The following is a 22,838-nucleotide window of genomic DNA, read 5'->3' as shown; positions in this document are numbered from 1 at the left end:
TTCAGCTCCTCGTGAGAGATGTCGACCCCCGACCCACCGATGGGAGGGACGCCGCGGCCCGGTCCCTCCCCGGGCCCGGGACCATCTCCAGGAGGCATGATGGGCCCCAGCCCCGGGCCCTCACCGGGCTCGGCCCACAGCATGATGGGGCCCAGCCCAGGGCCGCCCGGCTCTGGCCACCCCCACCCCCAACAGGGACCCTCAGGATATCCTCAGGACAACATGCACCAGATGCACAAAGTATAAATGATTTCTTTTTTTTCTAAAAACAATAGTTTTTTTCTTTTCCTAGTGTTTTTTAAAACCCACTTCTATGTCATTAATATTGTTAAACATATGCATGCAAATTCTCAGTTGATAATTTCCGTCTTTATGTCTGAATATCTGGAACAGCCAATGGACCCCATGCACGATAAGGGGATGCCTGATGACCCTCGCTATGGTCAGATGAAGGGTATGGGCATTAGGCCTGGCGGACACAGCGGCATGGGACCGCCCCCCAGCCCAATGGACCAACATTCCCAGGGTAACTCATCTCCCTCTATTAGTTTCTCATTAGGTATATATGAAGTGTCTTATCTATTTTCACTCCGTGTATTTACGCAGAAAAAAAAAACTGGATTTATCATGTTTTGTGTGTTACTTTTGATTGTTGTTTTGGATTTGAACTTGTATCTAGCCATGAGTTTCATGAATGTTCACACTATTACCTATATTATATATATATATCAGTGATGTGCAGTCAGGGGAGGCAAGTGAGGCAGAGCCTCACCTGTTATAATGGATAAATATGACAAAATAATTTATATTGCTATTTTCAGCTTGTAGTTTGTACTATAAAGTACCTATTTTTCATTTAGCGTAACCAATCTTGCTTATTTTTTCTTCAAAATCGCTGAATTTTCGCATTTTCCCCATTCCAACGCTCGGAAGCGCAGCAGGTGAGGCAGCAGTGAGCTGAGCCTCACCTGGGATTGATCAACCTCTCTAACTGCACTGGCTGCCATTCTATGAGAGCATGCTCCTCCTGTCTGCACGTCACCAATAAAATGGCTAAAAAACATTTTATATATTAACTTATTTTCCCTAATTTAGCTTATCTATATAATGTAGAGTGTTTTTTTTTGTCACCAACTGTGTGTGTAATGTGATTTGTGAGCTGAGGAGCGATCAGAAACAGGAGAGAACAGTTTCGAGGTGAGGCAGGCAGTTCTCCTGCCTCATGGCAGGGGGCGCTCATGATCCCAGACATTGTGACTCCACAACTGCAGAGTAAGAGACAGAAACAGCGAGCTAGAAAGACAGTAAAGTCAAGTGCAGCGATATATTTAGAGTTTTCTCCTCTTACCACAACAATTGCTTATTAATAATCACAAAATAAACACTAAGCCTAAAACCATACTACTGCAACAGACTGAATGTTTTGCTCTTTGTGTGGGAAATATTTCAGTGTTTTTTAGGGGTGGTGTTGTCAGTTGCTATGGCAACAAATCTGTGTGTAGCCTGGCCAATGCAGAGAGCGAGAAAGAAATGGTTTTGAGTTGTACTTTAACGGTCTTTCTCTTTGCCGTGGAGCACAGCAAGAAATTAATATCTACATGTCCAAGTTTCATTGAGTTGGCAGAATTATTCTACGGCGGCAGCGCAGCTATGGATGACATGTATGAATTGTCTTTTTGCCCTCCAGCTTTCTCCACATGCGCGAAATTTCCTTATGTAAACAATAACATGCAGGTCAGAAGGTATCTATTTTTTATCCGTGAGTATCGATACGATAAACCATAGGGGTCTATAGGCTTATACCCTCTTTTTAACATGTCTGGTTTGTTTGGCTCCTGAGTGGGGAGATCACTGTTGAAACTTTGAGTTTTATGTCAAATCCACATAAATTAAATGACAGAAACTAATTTTCTCACTGCATCTTTGATTCATTTTGTCCAGCTGTAGACTGTTGGACTCTGTCCAATCAGAGTCCGGTATTGTGTAGTCGGCGCTTTTAATCAGTTTTCAGTTAATTAAATCCAAGTCTATGAAACACAAAATGTCACTAAAATCACTCTGTCCTTCTAAAGTCTTCCAGAAAATCGCAAAAGTGCATTGAATCGTATTGAATTGTACTGTTTGCCAAATATTGTGATACATATTGTATCGTGATCAGAATATCGTGTATTGCATCGTGAGATTACTGTATCGTTACACCCCTAATGTATATTTATGTGTGTATCAGTAAACACAATCACGGTTGCCCCCTGCAAGTTTCTAGTTTAGATCATTGTGTGGTCTGATTTTTACGTCGGAGGGAGTATGAAACAATATCTGCTCTTCATCCTGCCAACCTGTATCAAGGAGAAACAGGCGCTTTAGAGGGTGTGGGTGTGTTCGTGCGTGTGTGTGGACCCATCCGACCTGTTTCTCCTCCTCTGCTGGTGTGGATTTGGCAGAGAGGAGGAGTGTTTCATGGGCTTTAGCTTTCAGGAAACAACAAGCTCCTGAGTTTATCTTAGCACAATCACAAACCCTTCATGTGTTTTATTGAGATTTTCTATGATAATTGTGGAAACATCTAGTAACCTTCTCGGAAAAATCTGAAAAGCTAGGCGTTATAAAACAAGTTTTGTTCCTGTTACCATAAGCTACCAAAATTCCATTTAGCATCGTTTCTATTTCATTTTTGTATTTTTTTTATGTGTCGTCTTTTATGGTCTTTAATATTTTAAACTATTGAGCTTTTATAATTGTGTTATGTTTATTGTTGTGTCGATGCAAAGCTTCCTGTCAGGCCTTTGCATTTCCATGTTTCTGGTTCTTGCGTATATCTGACGCACAAGCAACATCCGCTAACGTCCATGGACGACACAGCTGCTTTTCTTCACTCACTGGAGGTTCATTTCTGCTTCAAAAACTGATTTGATTGGACGCTGAAAAAGACCATCGTTGTGTTCAAGTCGTGTCAAAAGGAGTTAGTCTAACCTGAACTAGCAACTTAATGCGAAACATGTAGCTGCAGCACAAACATCACAGTCCACATCACATTTTCTCCACAGTCCACAGCACAAAATGTGGACTGTGAACATCCACAGTCCACATTTCTAAAGAAGTTCCATGAATGATCAGGGGTTTGAACACCTGAAAGCACCAATCTGATGGCTGAATAACCTAAATAATACATGAAAAACATTAAATATCTTTGTTGTTGAGCTCGTTTGTCTATTTATCCAATAATTTAGCAGCAAAAATAGTCTTTCAATTGAGAATTTTGCTTATTTTGTCTATATGGTTTTCAATTGAAATGTGATTAATTAGAGACCCTGAAATTAACTCGATTAAAAGGTTTAATAGAGTCCGACCACTAATTTTTAATGGTTTCATAATGATAATTTACAATGTGATGATCCGAAACATGAAATCCCAATAAGTGGCATTGAAATTTGTGACTGTGATATGATGAAATGTGAACAAGCTCAATATATTTTCAGTCTTTTGTCTTTTGGACTTCCACACTGAAGAGGAAAGAAACAGGATTTAACAGTTTAGAGTTTTAAAGTTTGGACCTGAATAGAGTTATCTTGTTCTTTTTAAAATGTAAAATTCAACTCAACAATATTTTATTTGTCCCAAAGAGGAAACTAAATGTTTTTGTTACTCAAATAAATTCAAAAGCGAAAGTTCCTCTTTTTTTTTTTCTGTGACATCTCATTCAAGTCTCTCCCCCACCTTGTCACTGTTGCTAGGATACCCCTCTCCGTTGGGCGGCTCGGAGCACGCACCCAGCCCCGTTCCGGCCAACGGCCCCCCCTCTGGCCCCGGAACCGGTCCCATGGAGGGCAGCGGGGACCCCGCCCAGAGCATGGGCCAACCCAACCGGGCCGGGCCCCCGGGTCCCAGTGGGCCGCCGGGGCCGGGGGTCGTACCGGGCGCCGCCGGCGGACCCACCCCTTTCAACCAGAACCAGCTGCACCAACTCAGGGCCCAGATCATGGCTTACAAGATGCTGGCACGCAATCACCCGATCCCAGAGCATCTGCAGCTGGCCGTGCAGGGCAAGAGGCCCATGCCTGGGATGCAGCAGCAGCAGCCGCCCCCCATGCCCAACATGCCGCCCTCCGCTGGGCCTGGGGGCGGCCCACCTGCGGGGCCGGGATCAGGACCAGGACCAGTACCAGTACTGGGACCAGCTCAGACCAACTACAACAGACCTCATGGTGAGTGAAGGAAGACCAACACAAGATATGGTATTTATTTAGTAACAGGGAAACTTTAAACCCAAATGGTTATTTTTAGATTTATTATTGGAGGCGCACCGATCCGATATCAATATCTGTATCGGTCCTGATATTGAAAATAATTCTCTGATCAGGTATTGGTGACAAAGTGTCAAATCCAAAAGGGCGGAACTATTCAGTCTAATTCTATGCTTTGTGGTTTGAACGACGTCATGCTTTATTCCCGCATGAATAAATTCCCCCATTGCATTTGAACCATTTGAAAGAAGGTTTATTGCAGTTGTTTTTGTTAAAGTAAATACCAAAGTATTTACTTTACACTGGTTGTTCTACTCCTAACTGCACTGACCGAACAAATGAAAGTTGTTTTTATATGTTTGACCAAGCTTTTGAAGGTTTTGGTGTATTTAAATGTGACGTACTGGTGCAGAGTTGGCAAATACATTTGTAACTCAGTGCATTTATGTCTGTGTTTATAACAAAAAAAAAAGAAGAAAGGAAACGTTTTAAGTAAATTCAGCTGATTTTCTGTAATAGGTTGATATCGACCAATGCTAACGCGCAGTTATTGGTATCGAAAGTGAAAAAAGTGGATCGGTGCATCTTTACTGATTATCTATAAAAATGAAGGTAAATATTGTTTTTTTTTTTTCTTATTTTAGGGATGGTAGGTCCCAACATGGCGCAACCCGGACCTGCAGGAGTTCCTCCTGCTATGCAAGGCCAGCCTGCCAACGGACCACCCAAATCATGGCCTGAAGGTAAACCCGCTCATAGCTCCAAATATTTGAATGTCTTTATTATTTACTTATTCCTCTGCATTTCTGTAACAAAACAGGTCGATGCTTCTCAGGGATTTACATTCAGTTAGAAAACAATAGTTAAAAGCGAAGATTTAAGAAAAAAAACTGGACACAAAAACGTGAAAAACAACTACGATAATGCCCCGTTTACAATCTAAAATAGATCACGATTCAGTTCATGAGCTAAAATAAAAATTAATTCTTCCTTTCCAGGACCAATGGTGAACGCCGCTGCCCCATCCAATCCTCCCCAGAAGTTGATTCCCCCCCAGCCCACCGGCAGACCCTCACCCGCCCCGCCGTCCGTGCCTCCAGCTGCCTCCCCGGTGATGCCCCCGCAGACGCAGTCGCCGGGGCAACCGGCGCAGCTCCCTCCCATGATGCTGCACCAGAAGCAGAACCGCATCACGCCTATCCAGAAGCCCCACGGGCTGGACCCGGTGGAGATCCTCCAGGAGAGAGAGTACAGGTGAGGAGGGCGGAGGGGCCGATATGGAGCAGCACAACTCCCATGTCGTCCTCATGGCTGTGGCACAAAGAAGACCCTGTTGAGCTTGACTCTTGTCTGGCATTGTGAAGAGACATGAGAGGTGTAGGACATGTGGGAGGCTCCGGCCGCAGGTGAAATACCACTACTCTTATCGGGTTTTTTTCACTTTTTTTCCCAAGCATTCCGCTATCATTGGATATTTCTATTAGGAGTGAACTGGATTGTCTCTAAGCAAACAGACTACACAGTAACACCTTCTGAGTCGGCATGCTAGTTATGTTGTATGACTGCTTGTTATGAAGGTTATTTTAAGCCGTTCTAAGAACGACGCGCAGCAACAGAATTCGCCACAGAACAAAGCAGAGAAACACTTGAAAAGCTCTTCACTGATGTTCCAGAGCCAACACGTCACATTTAAAGGTTCTTTAAGCTTTGCTTGTATTTAAAATGTGATTTTGTTCGAACAGATTTAGGCAGAAGTTTTGTGAATAAAGTTGTGCTCGAGTCAAAAAGTAAGGCGCTAAAAAGACCTGCAACTCGTACTGAACACATGGTGTCGCTGTAGAGAAGGTGATAACATCTGCACAGCAGGAATATGCAGAACAGGAAGTACACTTCTAAGAGACAAAATAAAGTTTAGTAAATGTAGGATCGTCCAGGATTACTGTCCAAATCATGGAGAGTTCTAAAAGTCTTAAGTTTAGAGACTTTTATAATGCAATGGAAAGTTTGGGCCTTCATTGTTGTACCGAAAATGAAAATAATGAGCTGGTGCTTCTTTGTTTCAGGCTACAAGCTCGTATTGTTCACCGCATTCAGGAGCTGGAGCATCTGCCTGGCTCACTTGCCGGTGATCTGAGGACAAAGGCCACCATCGAGCTCAAGGCTCTGAGGCTGCTTACGTTCCAGAGACAGGTACACCATTACAGTACTGGCTTTATCATCATGATTAGTTTCTGGCAAGTTATTTAATTTTATTTTTTTTTGCCTACAGCTGCGTCAAGAGGTGGTGGCTTGCATGCGTCGGGACACAGCTTTGGAAACCGCCCTGAACGCCAAAGCCTACAAGCGCAGCAAGCGTCAGTCTCTACGAGAGGCCCGGATCACAGAGAAGCTGGAGAAACAGCAGAAGATTGAACAAGAGCGAAAGCGTCGCCAGAAACACCAGGTAGAGAAGCTTTCATCAATTAATGCCGGAGCTGCTGCATGTTTATATGCACAGCTACAAGAAGAAGCTACAAAGAAGTTGGATGTGAGGCTGATTAAATAATGAAAAATGGAAAAACAATTTAAAGAGGTTTAGGCTTTATATGGAGTCTGGACAAATGGCAGAGTTTAAAGTCAAGTTCTAGACAACTGTGGAAAAAGAACAGAATGGAAATTCTGGCATCTATCTGTCGAGCTATCTATTCATCTGATCTGTCTCATCTATCTAATCTAGGTACCAGCTAGCTAGTTATTTATATCGATCTAGCTGGCTAGCTATCTTCTTGCCTAGCTAGCAGTCTATCTGGTTAGCCATTTGTCTGGATAGCATAGTCGCTGTTTATCTGGACAACTTCTGACTGCTTATTTATCTACCTGGTCAGTTGGCTAGCTGTCTATCTGGTTAAGTAGCTAGCCAGCTATATGTTTGTTTCTCTGGAAATCTAGCTATATATCTTTCAACATAGCTATCTATCTATCTCTCTGGCTGGCTAGTTAACTGTCTTTCCAGCTAGCAGTCTATTTGGTTAGCTATATATCTGAGTATATATCTATCTAGCTACTAGACAGCTATTATACTGTCTATCTGACTAGCATACTAGTTATGTATTTATCTGGCTAACTATCTGGTTAGCATACTAGCTAAGTAAATGGCTAGAATACTAGCTATGTATCTGGTTAGCATACTAGCTAAGTATATGGCTAGAATAATAGCTTTTTATCTGGTTGGCATACGAGCTAAGTAAATGGCTAGAATACTAGCTATGTATCTGGCTAGCTAGTGATCAAAAACATATGAAAACTCTGGGATTTTAAGTCTGATGGCTGTCATGATGAATCTTTATGAACCATAGGATTGGTTTGTGCCTTTCTCCTGACAGGAATACCTCAACAGCATCCTGCAGCATGCCAAGGACTTTAAAGAATACCACCGCTCCATCACAGCCAAGATCCAGAAGGCCACCAAGGCTGTGACTACCTATCACGCCAACACCGAGCGTGAGCAGAAGAAGGAGAATGAGCGCATCGAAAAGGAGAGAATGCGGAGGCTGATGGTGAGACTTTTTTTTTTACCAAACACCTGATGGTGCGATAAGTCCGAGTTGAGCTCACTCTGAACATTCCCCCAGGCTGAGGATGAGGAGGGCTACCGGAAGCTCATCGACCAGAAGAAAGACAAACGCCTGGCCTACCTACTGCAGCAGACCGACGAATACGTGGCCAACCTCACCGAGTTGGTGCGCGCCCACAAGGCGGCACAAGCTCTCAAAGAGAAGAAAAAGAAGAAGAAAAAGAAGGTTAATGTCGCCTCTGGCAATGTCTGAACTTTGAGGTTGTGATATTGTTTCTCACAATGATTCTGTGTTTGTTTTAAGAAGCCCGACACCATTGAAGGCGGTGCGCCTGCTATGGGACCTGATGGAGAGGTGAGCTTAGAGGAAAATCTTCGTTTGTTCCCAATGGGCCACCGTCTCCACGCTCAGCGTTTTGATTCTTCTTCTCTCTGCTACTAGCCTCTAGACGAAACCAGTCAGATGAGCGACCTGCCGGTGAAGGTCATCCACGTGGACAGCGGAAAGATCCTGACTGGCGTCGACGCACCTAAGGCTGGCCAGTTGGAAGCATGGTTGGAAATGAACCCTGGGTAATTATCATGGCGCGCTTGCTTTCTAAAAAAAAAAAAGGCAAACTTTTTATGATTATGTCTCATTTCAGTTTTCTTTCCAAGGTGTATGACACAATATTTCCTCATATGTAAACACACTAGAAGATAAAGTAAGTACAGGATTATGACCACCAATGTGGGCTTTCTGATTGTAAAGAAAATGGGATATTTTAGGTTTCCAAGGAAACCACCGATTTATTTTCTTGATTTTTTCCCCCATGACCAGCGAGTCACTGACTGAAAATTTCATCAAGATTTTTCATTCATTAATTCATCGCAAACCAGCCAAGTAATGCTAATCTAAAAATATTTGTTTTAACTTTTTGAAAAATGAGATTGCAGTTTTAGCAAAAGCTCAAAATATAATTTCATAAATGCAGACGCCTGTTAAAGAAAAGAAATAAACAGACATGCAGTAATCAGGTTTGTCCTTCCAAGACAAATTCCCAGGATTATTTGAGGTGTGACATACTTATTAATTCATATCTATGGTATTATACATACATAATACATAAATCAATAGTAGAACATTGATGAAAAGTCCACTTTATTACTCAGTGAAACATTACATAGATTAATTACACACAGTCAGATGTTTGACGGCTTTTTTCCCCTGCTAATTTTCCACTTTCAGGCAATGAAAACACATTTAAAATTTGTATATTAAGAAACCCCAATTCTTTAATGTTCAAATTAACATTCAAATTTTTGTTGTAATAAAACATGAATGAGTACCTGCTTTAAGGTCATTTTCAAAAGGTCCCTTTAATATGAAAAACTGGCCTCACCTTGAACGCATACGATGGCAGACATTAGAATAAAAGTTATAAAAGAAAATTGGGAATTGGAATTGGTTTGTTGCATTTCTGATAAATACTTCTGAATCTGATGTTGTTTACAAAAAAGCATCAGTTTATTGTAATCTGTCTACATAACAAATGTAGTTTCGGTTGAGCTCCGAAACTGGCCAAAGGGTTTTCAGTTTGGACGTATTCATTGACCAGCTGCGGAAATTTTGGCTGATTGATCGGCTCATCGGTTCTTATCAGATCAGTTTGCTTTTGCGTTCGCTTTAATAACGGAACGTTGCGCGTTCCCTGCAGCTACGAAGTGGCGCCGCGTTCAGACAGCGAGGACAGCGGTTCAGAAGACGAAGAGGAGGAAGATGAGGTGCGTACTCTTTGCCTCCAAATAAAACAGAGTAAAAGGCTTTCGCTCCTGGTGCTAATGTTTTAAAAAAAAAAACATGTTGCCAGGACGACGCAGAGGACCAGCCTCAGCCCACGACAGCTTCAACCGAGGAGAAGAAGAAGATTCCAGATCCCGACAGCGAAGACGTTTCGGAAGTTGACGTCCAGCACATCATAGAGTAACTGCTAACGTTTAGCTCCGCCTCCTCCGGCTCATTTTCACGCGTCGACGACTCGCTTTTCACTTGAGCTGCTGTTTCCTCCCCCAGGCACGCCAAGCAGGACGTCGACGATGAATACGGCAGCGCCAGCTTCAACCGAGGCCTGCAGTCGTACTACGCCGTGGCGCACGCCGTCACCGAGAAAGTGGACAAGCAGTCTTCTCTGATGGTCAACGGGATGCTCAAGCAGTACCAGGTAAAGCGTCTACCGCCGACCGCAACGCGGCGGATTTCAAAAACAGTTGGGCGGGGCTAACTGTACCGACCATCAGATTAAAGGTCTGGAGTGGCTGGTGTCGCTTTACAACAACAACCTGAATGGCATCCTGGCCGACGAGATGGGCCTGGGGAAGACCATCCAGACCATCGGCCTCATCACGTACCTCATGGAGCTCAAGCGCATCAACGGGCCCTTCCTCATCATCGTACCGCTCTCGTAAGTCACGGGGTGACCAGATTAACGTTTGACCGGTGACGACTGTCCAGGTGACTCTTCCCAACAGAAAGCAATCTCTTGTTCCAGGACTTTATCGAACTGGGTGTACGAGTTTGACAAATGGGCCCCGTCAGTGGTGAAAGTCTCCTACAAGGTAAGGCGATGCTCGGTTACCGTTTCCTCCGCCTTGTGAACGGTTCTAGTTCCGTTTCCTGAACGCATTCCGGTCCCTTCCAGGGCTCCCCGCAGGCTCGCCGCTCGTTTGTTCCCATCCTGCGGAGCGGGAAGTTCAACGTTCTGCTCACCACGTACGAGTACATCATCAAAGACAAGCAGATCTTAGCCAAGGTAACGGAAATCTGTTAATTTACACCATCCTGCAAAGTTATTCAGTAGAATAGTGCAAGGCAGTGTTCAATTTTCTAGATTGTTTTTTATTTTTATTTTGTTTTAACAAAGTAGCATTTAAAAAGTGTGGACTGTATTTGTATCCAGTCTCTAATAGCATGTAGAAGCAGCTCTGGCTGAAAGTCTTTTAGTTTGTGTCTCTACTAGTTTGTTCCGTCTGCAAACTGATAGTTCTGTTCATTTTACTACGTAAAGTAGCCGGAGCTCAATCTGATTGGTTGGAGACCGCCTGTAAACATAAATTAGTAATTTATGTTGACTAGGTCTGTACTTTGATTAGGCTGTTCTAGCACATGACCTATTATCACTATTGTAGCTCTGGTGCTCTGGTTGTATGTTTGTTAGGTTCTCTGAAGTATTTGGAGAAAACAAACCAGACTGCGATTAGCTAACCTGTTCCTCCTAAAGCATTCGGAGCGTGTCCGCGTCCTCAAAGAGTCTTTAAAAGTCTTAAATTCAGGTATCGAAAATAAAATCCTTAAAATGCTGGTTTCCCCAAGAAAACTTGCTAAGCTCATCGGTAGGAGCGTGAGGGCGCTCTACCCCTCTAAGAGGTGGAGGCCCAGCTGCCAGAGAAGGTAATCATAGAAACATGAAAACACATAGAAAACCTGTTATTTATTTATTTTTTTATGTCCCCCTTTGGCTCGCTCTGTTTTTGAGTTAAAAAATGTTTAAAGTTGACAGGAAATCTGAAAATATCACCTGATAATTATGTGTTATTGGAAGACTGGAGGATTAATACCTTAACACCAACTATAAAGTCTTAAAAAAAAAGACAAGCAAAAGTAAATTGAAACCTTTAAACAGAATTTTTGCAATAATAATAATAACAGTGATTTTGAGTCCAGAGCCAATGAATGTGGATCTTCACACTTGCAGCACTTTGTACAGATTCATGACGTTGAAATCTAAAGGTTACGAACCGCTCTGCTCTGACATCATCGTTCCCCCGCAGATCCGCTGGAAGTACATGATCGTGGACGAGGGCCACCGCATGAAGAACCACCACTGCAAGCTGACGCAGGTCCTGAACACACACTACCTGGCGCCGCGGCGCCTCCTGCTGACGGGGACGCCGCTGCAGAACAAGCTGCCCGAGCTCTGGGCCCTGCTCAACTTCCTGCTGCCCACCATCTTCAAGAGCTGCAGCACCTTCGAGCAGTGGTTCAACGCTCCGTTCGCCATGACCGGGGAAAAGGTCGGTCAGGTTTATCAACCTTTAACACGCCATGGCCCCCCGACGGCATTAGCCTCAGGCTGGGGACCCCCTTTGAAAACCTGCCGACTATTCTGCAAAATATATGAAGAAACATCAACTTTGAATGTTTTTTAGTCTCTATTCAATAGTTATTACATTCATTTAGCATAAATGCTAATCCATCCAGGCTGGGGACCAATTAATCAAACACTCACGAACCACCCAGCTTGAAACTGACCTCGCATTAACACAACATCTTAATCTACACAACCTGAAATGAACTCAACACATTTTTTGAATAAACCACTTTTAAGTTAAGAGCAGATCTGCGTTCTGGTGAAATCTTATCGTTACAAAAACAAAAAGTTCTGCAATTCATCCTGTTAATTGAAACTGAAAAATATTCCTGCAGACGTGAGTTTCTCCTGACGTGGTTTTCTTTCCACCTTCAGCTTTTCTTTTGAGCGACACACTCACTTATGACTATTATTTTTGTAAACGCAATTGTTTGGTAAGCTAGCTGAACGCTTTGAGCTCATATTGCAGCAAATAATAATACAAATAAAATAATAAAAACAAAAATAGTAAAATAATTATTATTATAATTATTATAAAATAATAATTGCTTGTTTCACCAGTTATGAAACAAGCAATAAACGTTACATTTTGCCAAATTCCATCATCAAGCAAACACATGTATCAAATTTGTTGATCAATGTTCCATTTACTACTAAACAAAGGAAACGCTAAACATTTGGTTTTTAGCTTTTATTTAAAGGAATTCTGCGGTTTGGAAGTCTGTTCCAGATTAGTAGAGCGTATGAAAAGCTAATCCAGCACCAATAAATGTCCACAAAGGTGGACCTGAACGAAGAGGAGACCATCCTGATCATCCGACGTCTGCACAAGGTGCTCCGCCCGTTCCTGCTGCGCCGGCTTAAGAAAGAGGTGGAGGCCCAGCTGCCAGAGAAGGTAACCATAGGAACATGAAAACATATAGAAAACCTGCTATTGAGTTGTTTTTTTTATGTTCTAATATGTGTTTTGTTTTTTTTAATCTCCCCTCATCGGTCGCCGCAGGTGGAGTACGTGATCAAGTGCGACATGTCGGCTCTGCAGAGAGTTCTGTACCGCCACATGCAGGCCAAAGGCGTTCTGCTGACCGACGGCTCGGAAAAAGACAAGAAGGTAACGCCATCGTTTTGTAAAACAATTGAAAATACAGGGTTTGTACTTGAAATCCTTAAAAATGCTTCAATTTGAGTTTGTTTAGTTTGCTCTGCATAAAGTTATCGGAAGTGCTTCGTATTCAAACGGCACAGTTTTGTAATAAAGTCCAATTTAAAGCCTAAATTTGTAAAAGCGTTCCAGTTGAAAACAAATGTTTTCATACACCTGATAAAAAGAGGTTTTTTTCCCTCACTGATTGAAGTTAAATCAGTCTAAAATGTTCTTGTTTAAGATTACTTCTATTTTCTAAATGTCAGAAAACATGGTGAGCATTTTTATCTTATATTTGAATATTTATTATTCTTAATGGCTCAATCAGATATTGATCTGTTCACTTGAAATAAGGTTATTTTGAGTTAAACCACATTTTATTGTTATTTTGTTCTCACATCGGTCAGGTGTTTGAGAGCATTTTCAAAACATAAAGTTTTGTTATATTATAGTGTATTTTGCTGACGTCTACCACAAGACGTTATTGATAACAGTAATAACTAATATCAAACAATAGCGAATTGAAACAGTTTTTTTTTCTTTAGATCATTTATTGTTTTAGGTGCTGGAAAAGTTTGAAAACTTAACTGGAAAATGCTTGAAAAGTGTTTGGATTTTACCGCGGGGAAAAATGTTCACACCCTGAAATAGAACTAAAATGATTTTTTTTAAATGTCGGAGATATATAGCAAACTACAGATTTCATTTGTGTTTTTTTAATGTTTTTAGGGTAAAGGCGGGACGAAGACCCTGATGAACACCATCATGCAGCTGAGGAAGATTTGCAACCACCCCTACATGTTCCAGCACATCGAGGCATGAAGCTGCAGAAACGGCGACGATCCGTAAACACACCGACGTTTCTGGAATACTAAAGTTTTATTTTTTTATTTTATTCGTAGGAGTCCTTTTCCGAGCACCTTGGCTTTTCCGGCGGAATCGTGACTGGGTATTTACAACTACACTCTCATTCCTTCTTCATGAATGTGTATGTATATATGACGACTGACTGTTTTTATTGTTGTTTGTCTTTTTGTTAGCCCTGATCTGTACCGTGCCTCGGGCAAGTTCGAGCTGCTGGATCGCATCCTGCCCAAGCTGAGAGCCACCAAACACAAAGTGCTGCTTTTCTGCCAGATGACGTCGCTCATGACCATCATGGAGGACTACTTCGGTTACCGCAATTTCAAATACCTGCGTTTGGATGGTAAAAAAAACAAAAAAGTAACTTTATGTGCAAAAATAAACCTGTGACATCAAATGGTTTGTTTTTGTTTTTATGAATTCAATCCAAAAAAAAATAAATCATAATAAAAAGATTTATTAAATATAGATCAATACAGTTTGAACATTGATTTGAGTGAACAGGCCTCACAGGTATTGAAAATCAAAATTCAGTTCCTCAGATACTTAACTATTAATTTGAATTAAGATCATTTTTATTTTAAAACTAACTATAGATTATGTTATGAAATGCATGATCATTGGGAAACTGAAAGGTCATTGTGTTCTGCAGCCAGTGAAATTGATAGAAAGTTGAGAGGAAGGAAAAAATGTGTCAGAAAGCTAAGGTGAGAGTCCGTAACACCCAAGAAGCGCTACACCACATTAATAAAGTATTTTGTTTTTGTTTTTATGGTTCTGTGCTATGCTTGAACAAAATAGTGTTATTAATTTTATTTTTATTATTATTACTTAATTCATTCAAACGGAGCCCTGACCTAGTATTGGTTGGTTATGCTGTATGCAAATACTTTTCAAAATATCTGGATTAAAATTCTTAAAAATAAAATTTCAATCTGAACTAAATATGTCATTTTTTAAGTATATGAGAGCATATGGGATTATTTTTAGCTTTACTTACTCTAGTAAATTAACCGTACTATCTTTAGATTTATTCAGATAAAATGTAATAAATAAAATAAATGTAATGTGGCGTGAAATCACTTTTCTCTGCAATCCTTACCCGGATTAGTGTGAAAATCATTAGATAAAACATAATTGGGGAAAAAAAAGAGAAAAGAATAAAGCTGAAGTGATAAAAGGTATGAGAAATAGCTGAAAATATTCAGAACAATGTTCCTTCATCAGCCCTATGTTGGAATTTGGATGGTTTTTCTTTCTCCAACATGTTTTTTATTTCTGGCCCCTAAGGAACCACCAAAGCAGAAGATCGCGGCATGTTGCTGAAAACCTTCAACGACCCGGCCTCAGAGTACTTTGTGTTCTTGCTGAGCACCAGGGCAGGAGGCCTGGGGCTGAACCTGCAGTCTGCCGACACCGTCATCATCTTCGACAGCGACTGGAACCCTCACCAGGTGAAGCACAGGACCGCAGAATCACAGGAAGCGGTCCAAACCAATCATTCTGTTCTGCAACAGTAATAACCGCTGGAGAAGATGGTGTAATACAGGGCTGTGGCGATACAATAATCTCACAATAATAATCTGCTCACGATACGATATGTATCACGGTATTCAGCAAACAATACGATTCGATATGATTCAATTCATTTTTAAGATTTTCAGAAAGATTATAGAGGGACAGAGTGATTTTGGTGACATTTTGTGACTGATCCATAGACTTTGATTGAATTAATTAGACTGATGGTGTAATACTGGTGTAATAAATGTTGTTTTTGTTATACATTTGCTTTGTTTAAATGTTAGTTGTGTGGCTTTGTGTATATGGTTATGCAGAAAAGGAAACTTTTTTGTCTTATTCACTTATATTAGATAATGTAATTTATCTATTTCATCATTTAATTAATTGTAACTGGCTGTTTCATGTGATTTTTAATGTACATGTGCAACTGGGTAAAAAATGTCATGTTTGATAGCTGTCATTTAATTCATGTGGATTTGACATAAAACTCAAAGTAGGATTTAATGTATAAATACTCGCAGATGGAAAAATTGCTAATTTCTGAGGGAAAAAAATCCAGAAATATTGTGGAATCAATAAAATTACACAGCTCTAGTGTAATAATAATTTTAATTTAATTGGTTTATTTGGTAGGGACAGACATACAGCGACACAGACAAACTGAACAAAACAGCAGTCCCATGTTTACGTCATAGTGCAATAGCAACAGCTAATTCGCAGCACTTGTCCCTATAATAATAATAACCAAGTTGTTTTTGGTATGAGAGGCCTCTGACTGTTGCTGCATGACAATCTCATGACATGCTAACAGCTCAATATTCAGGCTGCAGAGGCAATATTTGATAGCAACAAGTCCAGGATGACACAATCAGTTGTTAGCTAACAATGCTAATCCAAGGCTCCATTTTTAAACCTCTCTTGTTCCGACTACAAGTTTTTTCTCGTGTCTGAACCGATGTTCTTCTTTGCTCTTTCGTCACAGGACCTTCAGGCTCAAGACAGAGCGCACCGCATCGGGCAGCAAAACGAGGTGCGCGTGCTCCGCCTTTGCACCGTCAACAGTGTGGAGGAGAAGATCCTGGCGGCGGCCAAGTACAAGCTGAACGTGGACCAGAAGGTCATCCAAGCCGGCATGTTCGACCAGAAGTCCTCCGGCTGCGAGCGGCGGGCCTTCCTGCAGGCCATCCTGGAGCACGAGGAGCAGGACGAGGTCAGGAACTGGTCTTACTGCGAGGAGTCTGTCCATCCCTAAAACGTCTTAATGAGTCTGAAGTTCATGTATCTATCTAAAGGAGGCCTGACGTGATAACAAATTTTGCCAGATGACAAGTTGTCCCAGCAATTATTGTGATAAAAGATAATATTATCGCAATAATTGCGAAAATGGTGTCATTTTGACACCATTTTCATGTGTTATAACAATGGCATAACAACAAATGTCTGCCCTCTCAAAGACTATTATGGTTTAACTTTGTGAAGAACACTTCATTCTGAAATTTTAAGATATTTTAAATATCTAAAATCAATAAATAAAATAGAAATAAAAACCAAATGCAACTGAAATCATAAATAAAAAGGATTATAACATCTTTGTAAGCAATATTTTAATTGAAAATATATTATGATGTGAGCTTACATTTAATTTATCAAGCAATTAATGAATAAATTGCTTATTGCGACAGGCTTAATCTAAAGTTAAAGCTTTAAAAAGTCTTAAATTTATGTAGTTAAAATCAAGGCCTTAAAATCTCTTTAAATCCATTTTAAAAAATATAAGTTGGCCTTAAATTTGCTAATCACAGGTCTTAAATTTAGTCCTGGAAGGACTATTTACACACATATATTGCATGCATTTTATTTTTCTCACTGGACTTTTCTGTCAGGAAAACATTTGAGTTGTGTGCAGACATCTTCTGTCCATTCTGTAGCTCGAGCTACTTGGGGTTAGCATTAATTAGCTTCTAGTTAGCTGGTCAGTTGCTAGCTAGCTTTTTTATGTCAATCATGTGTGTTGGATTCGACACGCAGGGAGTAACAAATGAGTCATCATCACTCGGGGTGAAACTAAACACAGCTAACTAGCTGCTAATATACCCTTGCTAACTAGATAGATAGCTTTTTTTTGCGTGAAGAGTGCATTTATGATCAGTTTGCTGCTCCCTTCTGTTGCCGTACCATGAGGTTCTATGTGCATATTTGTCAAAAATTCTTGGTCTTACTACTGTATAAAATACGTGATTTTCTGTTGTGACAAAGGTCTTACGTTTCATTCATAACGGTTTTGAAAGCGTCTTAAAGAGCCTTAAGTTTGAGTTGGTGAAACGTGCAGAAGCCCTGTGCAAGAAATGAAAGAAAAATCCTTTTCCTTGCAGGAGGAGGACGAGGTGCCAGACGATGAGACCGTCAATCAGATGATTGCAAGAAGTGAAGAAGAGTTTGAGCTTTTCATGGTAAGTTTAGTTTCTTTTTCTTTTCCTTTTCCTGAGTTAGTCACTGATATTTGCGGAGTTGGATTCTAATCTGTCCCGTTTGGTTTGCAGCGAATGGACCTGGACAGGCGCCGCGAGGACGCCCGCAACCCCAAGAGGAAACCGCGGCTGATGGAGGAGGACGACATGCCAGGCTGGATCTTGAAGGACGACGCCGAGGTGGAGAGGCTGACCTGCGAGGAGGAGGAGGAGAAGATGTTCGGCCGCGGCTCTCGTCAGCGCAAGGAGGTGGACTACAGCGACTCGCTGACCGAGAAGCAGTGGCTCAAGGTGGGACAGAGTGGGGGAAAACCTCCGAGGGTTTGGAGGCGACCTTCTGACTCGCCGCTCTCCTCCTTCTTTAGGCCATAGAAGAAGGAAACCTGGAGGACATAGAGGAGGAGGTGCGGCACAAAAAGACAACCAGGAAGCGCAAGAGAGAGCGCGACCACGACGGCAGCCCGGCCACGCCCAGCTCCAGCCACCGCGGGCGGGACAAGGACGACAGCGGGAAGAAGGCCAAGAAGCGCGGCCGGCCGCCGGCGGAGAAGCTCTCCCCCAACCCGCCATCCCTCACCAAGAAGATGAAGAAGACCGTCGACGCCGTCGTCAAATACAAGGACGGGTAAGACCGGCGGAACGCCACCGAGTCAGAGGAGGCCTCATGGTTGTTACCGCGGTCAAGTATTTGGAGCTCAGGACTAGAACAGCTGCAAAAAAATTACATGATGAATTAAAACAAGCTCAATAATTTCCATTTGCTTGATTTATGTTTTTTTTCTTTTCCCTTTTTCCACTAAAAACTGGATGATAAAAGTCTTCAGTCTGGTGCTTTGGTCTCAACTAGACCTTTTTTTTGAAGGAGAGTTTCGTTTACAGAGACTTTATGATCCATTTTATTTGTTGTTTCTGTTGTTTTGTTTATTTCTTTTTAAAATGGCTTCCAGTCCCAGTGTTAAATATTCACTACAATTTAAAGTTCGTTGATCTCTGAGAGTCTGTTCTTGTGTTAGTATGCAATATATTACCTGAAAATGGTCTCAAATCAACAATATTGATTTGAGACCATTTTTATCGTATCAAGTTATCGTTTATCGCGATAACTTCTGGGACAGGATTTATTGCGACAGGTCTAGTCAAAACCAGGATTTTTGTGACCGTTTTCAATCTCCAGTTGTTCAGGTTTCAGGTCTACAGATTTCTCTAGAAGAACAATAATTAAGAAAGTAAATTACAACATGGTCCACAAGTTATTTGGCCGACACCCTTCGCCAAATTCTGTCTGTTTTGGTCCCGACCGACGCAGACCGGTCGTTTTCCACCCTTTAGGCTGAAGCTCTGCTCTTCCTCCCTGCAGTAATGGCCGCCAGCTGAGCGAAGTCTTCATCCAGCTGCCGTCTCGGAAGGAGCTGCCGGAGTACTACGAGCTGATCCGCAAGCCGGTGGACTTCAAGAAGATCAAGGTGAGGAAGAAACTCGGAACGGCTTCGCGTTTCCCTCCTCTTCGCTCCTCTTTCTCATTCACTCTCTCCGCTCCTCCCTGCTGCCCTCAGGAGCGGATCCGCAGTCACAAGTACCGCAACCTCAACGACCTGGAGAAGGACGTGATGCTGCTGTGTCAGAACGCCCAGACCTTTAACCTGGAGGGCTCTCTGGTGAGATCCGTCGCAAACCCGCCCGACTCGTTTTCCCGTCCCGATTTAAAAGCGTCAACGGCGACTCTTCCAGATCTACGAGGACTCCATCGTGCTCCAGTCTGTCTTCACCAGCGTGAGGCAGAAGATCGAGAAAGACGACGAGAGCGAGGGAGAGGAGAGCGAGGAGGAGGAGGAGGAGATGGATGAAGGCTCCGAGTCTGAATGTGAGGATGAGAGAGAGAGAGAGAGAGAGAGAGAGAGCGCAGACGTAAAGCACCGATTTGTTTTGTTTTTTTCTTCACGTCTTCGTGTTTTCTCCCCGTCAGCTCGATCGGTGAAGGTGAAGATCAAGCTGAGCCGGAAGGACAAGGGCGACCGAGGGGGCAAAGGTCAGAGGCGGAGGGGCCGCGGCTCCCGGGCCAAACCCGTCGTCAGCGACGACGACAGTGAGGACGAGCAGGAGGAGGTGAGGGAGACGCTGGAGACCGGGTTAACCTGATCTGGATAAGAGAGGGAAAAGAAAATGGAGGACAGGAAACTATTGTCAGAGTCAATGTCCTTCTTGTCCTTCCTCCATGTTTTTTTTCTTTCCTCCTCCTCTCTTTGCTTCTTTTCTCCCATTTTTCATTTCTTTCTGCACTTTTTTCTCGTATCCTTCTTATCATCTGTCCTTCATTGTCCTTTCATCTTTCCTTCATTCGTTCCAATCGTCTTTCTTTTGTTTCTTTTCTCTTCCTTTCTTTACTCTTTTTTCTTTCTTTCCATATCAGCCTTTCTCTCTCTTTGTTCCTTTCTTTTGCCTCTCTTTGTTCTCTGTCTTTTTTTTCTTTTTGATTTGTTCTCTTCCTTTCTGTCCTTCATTCTTTAGGCCCTTCTCCCTTTCTTTCTTGTTCAAATATCTGCTGTAAATGTACAGGAAGTCGTCATGTTTCCATCTCAAAACTGTAGGAATGTGAGTGAGGAAAAGTCTGGACTCATGTAGAACATGCAGGAATCTTGTTTGTAGTTTAACATAAACCTCTGTGTTTAGATAGTTTTGTATGGAAAGCAGTAAATGCCTGGTTTCTCTCTGCAGGAGCGTTCAGCCAGCGGCAGTGAGGATGATTGAAGCGAACCCCGTCGCTTCACTTGACTTTATATTTCACTAGACGCAGCAGGGAGGCGGCCAGAGGAGAGAACTAGTTTTACCTAGACGGGCTGATTTTTAGTGTCACAGTCAGCATTTAAGTACACCATTAATTAAAAAAAAATATGAACGCTATGAACCATCTATTTCATATTTAAACCATGTCCCATAATGAAATGGTAGTGTCTTTTTTTTTTTTTCCTGTAAGTGGAACCTTGACAGAGCCTGAGTCATCATGGACAGATCGCGGGCAAACAAAGCAGCTGTGGTTTTGTTGTTTCTTTTTTTTTAATTATTTTTTTTTTTTTTTTATTATAATTCAAAGTGACATACATTTTTTGTCTTTGTCGAGACAAAGTGTACTGCATTCCTTGAAGTCCCTTTTGGATGCATGTTTTGTGGCAACGCGCCTGGATGTGTCTTCGCTGTGCTTTAATTTAACGACGAGGACGGGAACGCGGTACGTCCCGCCGCCGCCGCCGCCGCCTCCTCCCGCTCAGGTCACATTCAGTAAAGGGGAGAGGTGGACGGGGGGACAGGACCTTTTTCTCGTGTCACTGTCACTGGATTCCATAAAGTACAATAAAGGCATCTCAATTCATTCGTTGTCGTTATTACGCCTGATCCGTTGCGTCGCTCTGTCGTCTTCAGAAGTCACCGGATGGAATTTAAAGGTGGTTAAGAGAACATCAGTGAATGAACCACAACTTTTTTTTTCCCTTTCTTGTGAAGCATGTGTTGGGGGGCAGGCGGAGAACAAACCAAGACCAATATTAAAATAAAACTGTTATTGAAAATAAAACAAAGACTACAACCCAACAGCCTTTTTAAAAGGCAGTATTTTGTGTTTTCTGGTCATAGTCCCATCTTGGAGCACAATAAATTAACGGTTACCTTCAACTGTTATAAAAATGTTATATATCAAATGTGTAAAAAAGCCTATTGGGGCCATTATAGGTAGAAAGAAAACCCACAAAAGACTTTAATTTTCTGGGGGGAAAAACGTGGAAATTTCCGAGTTTGAAAAGTTTAACATTTTTGCTCTATAGTTTTGGAGCAACAATTAAAAAGATCTCTGAGCTTCGATACATACAGACTTGTCCCTGCATTGACTCCATCTGTCCGCTAGGGGGCCCCACGAGAGCATGCGATAGCGTCCTCATCGCTTCTACGGTCTACCGCCTTTTTCTCAGCCATTCTTCACTTTTAACAGCAGGCTCAGTTACTTTGGGTTGAAAGAGGACTCCTGTCTCTCCACCCCAGTTCTCAGCTGAGTCCTGTGGACTTCATTTCTGTGACACGCAAAGAACAAACCCGCTGGAGCTGATGTGAAAATGCTGGTGCCTACTCTTCCGACCAGTTCAAGTCCCATTTTCCTAACACTTTTGTGAAAATATTTAGTCTCTGCATTTCCACTGACTATTAATTGCGCAATTTGACAATTTTGAAAATAAGTTCACTTAATGGAAACACCACAATTTAAAAAAAAAAAGTGTTTTTCTTAGTTTTGGCTCCAAGGTGAGGTTTTTCTTTTTCTTATTTTGTTTTGTGGAGGGGCTCGCCAATATCGACGTTGGCTTATTGGAAGCGCTTTTCGCGTCATAACAGTCACATGATCAACGACCGGATGTTGTCACTGGCACAAACTACTAAGAAGACGACAACAGGAAGTTGTAGGAGAATGATGGCGCTACATGATTTTTAATGACATGGTGTGAACAAACTTATTCACGTTTGATTTTAATTCCTCTTCAGTGGAAACACAGCATATTTATTTATTTATTTATTTATTTTAAGATTAGCAGAATATTGTTTTGTGCACATTTGTAATGGAAACAAAGCCTCTGTTGTGTGGAATATACATATTTTACACAAATATGAGCTTCACGTCAACCAGATTCACTACGGTTGGCTGGAGCCGAAGTCTGATATTTTCCGGTGAACATAACCGTCTGTCCCATTGCATAAGGAAAATGTTTAAACGTGATTTATGATGGTCTCATTTTCAAAACCTAAAAACCAGACACTTTGGGGGTGTGTCCTCTTTTTGAGAGCCGCTGTATTTATTTTTAGAACTTATAATTTTGACCATGTGTGGGCGGAAGGGAAAAAAGGAGGAAAAAATTCATAATAATGTCCCAACTTGTTTGATTCTCG

The 22,838-nt window shown here is 41.9% G+C and overlaps 1 protein-coding gene across 4 annotated transcripts; it reads left to right on the top strand.

Annotated features, from left to right (window-relative positions):
• The first annotated feature begins 18 nt into the window (after positions 1 to 18).
• smarca4a (SWI/SNF related BAF chromatin remodeling complex subunit ATPase 4a) lies at positions 19 to 21,282 on the top strand. 4 transcript variants are annotated; one of them, XM_028042509.1, is made up of 33 exons: positions 19 to 240; positions 394 to 526; positions 3,732 to 4,202; positions 4,886 to 4,984; positions 5,240 to 5,495; positions 6,305 to 6,431; positions 6,511 to 6,684; positions 7,604 to 7,777; positions 7,853 to 8,020; positions 8,102 to 8,149; positions 8,237 to 8,367; positions 9,492 to 9,558; positions 9,645 to 9,757; positions 9,848 to 9,995; positions 10,072 to 10,235; positions 10,323 to 10,389; positions 10,473 to 10,583; positions 11,602 to 11,844; positions 12,703 to 12,816; positions 12,925 to 13,032; positions 13,795 to 13,881; positions 13,968 to 14,014; positions 14,106 to 14,272; positions 15,220 to 15,383; positions 16,433 to 16,660; positions 17,823 to 17,900; positions 17,991 to 18,209; positions 18,284 to 18,543; positions 19,276 to 19,381; positions 19,472 to 19,573; positions 19,647 to 19,779; positions 19,882 to 20,021; positions 20,631 to 21,282. In XM_028042509.1, the coding sequence occupies exons 1-33, from the start codon at positions 19 to 21 to the stop codon at positions 20,661 to 20,663; spliced, it is 4,902 nt and encodes a 1,633-aa protein (XP_027898310.1). In that variant the 3' UTR covers positions 20,664 to 21,282. The 4 variants fall into 4 exon arrangements, with proteins under 4 accessions (XP_027898310.1, XP_027898309.1, XP_027898312.1 ...); XM_028042508.1 differs by having other exon boundaries at positions 8,099 to 8,149; XM_028042511.1 differs by lacking the exons at positions 19 to 240; positions 394 to 526; positions 3,732 to 4,202; positions 4,886 to 4,984; positions 5,240 to 5,495 and adding an exon at positions 5,510 to 5,647 and having other exon boundaries at positions 8,099 to 8,149.
• The last annotated feature ends 1,556 nt before the right edge of the window (positions 21,283 to 22,838 follow it).

The sequence above is a fragment of the Xiphophorus couchianus genome, chromosome 16, assembly GCF_001444195.1.
Source record: "Xiphophorus couchianus chromosome 16, X_couchianus-1.0, whole genome shotgun sequence".
In the NCBI taxonomy this organism is placed as follows: Eukaryota; Metazoa; Chordata; class Actinopteri; order Cyprinodontiformes; family Poeciliidae; genus Xiphophorus; species Xiphophorus couchianus.
The sequence above is the reverse complement of the archived record's forward strand: the minus strand, read 5'-3'. Positions and strand labels throughout refer to the sequence as shown.

Coding starts and splice junctions, on each gene's coding strand:
- smarca4a (XM_028042508.1), top strand. CDS start 19: ATGTCGACCCCCGACCCACCGATGGGAGGGACGCCGCGGCCCGGTCCC. Junction 8,150..8,236: donor CTATGGGACCTGATGGAGAG/GTGAGCTTAGAG, acceptor CTCTGCTACTAG/CCTCTAGACGAAACCAGTCA. Junction 9,996..10,071: donor GGATGCTCAAGCAGTACCAG/GTAAAGCGTCTA, acceptor ACCGACCATCAG/ATTAAAGGTCTGGAGTGGCT.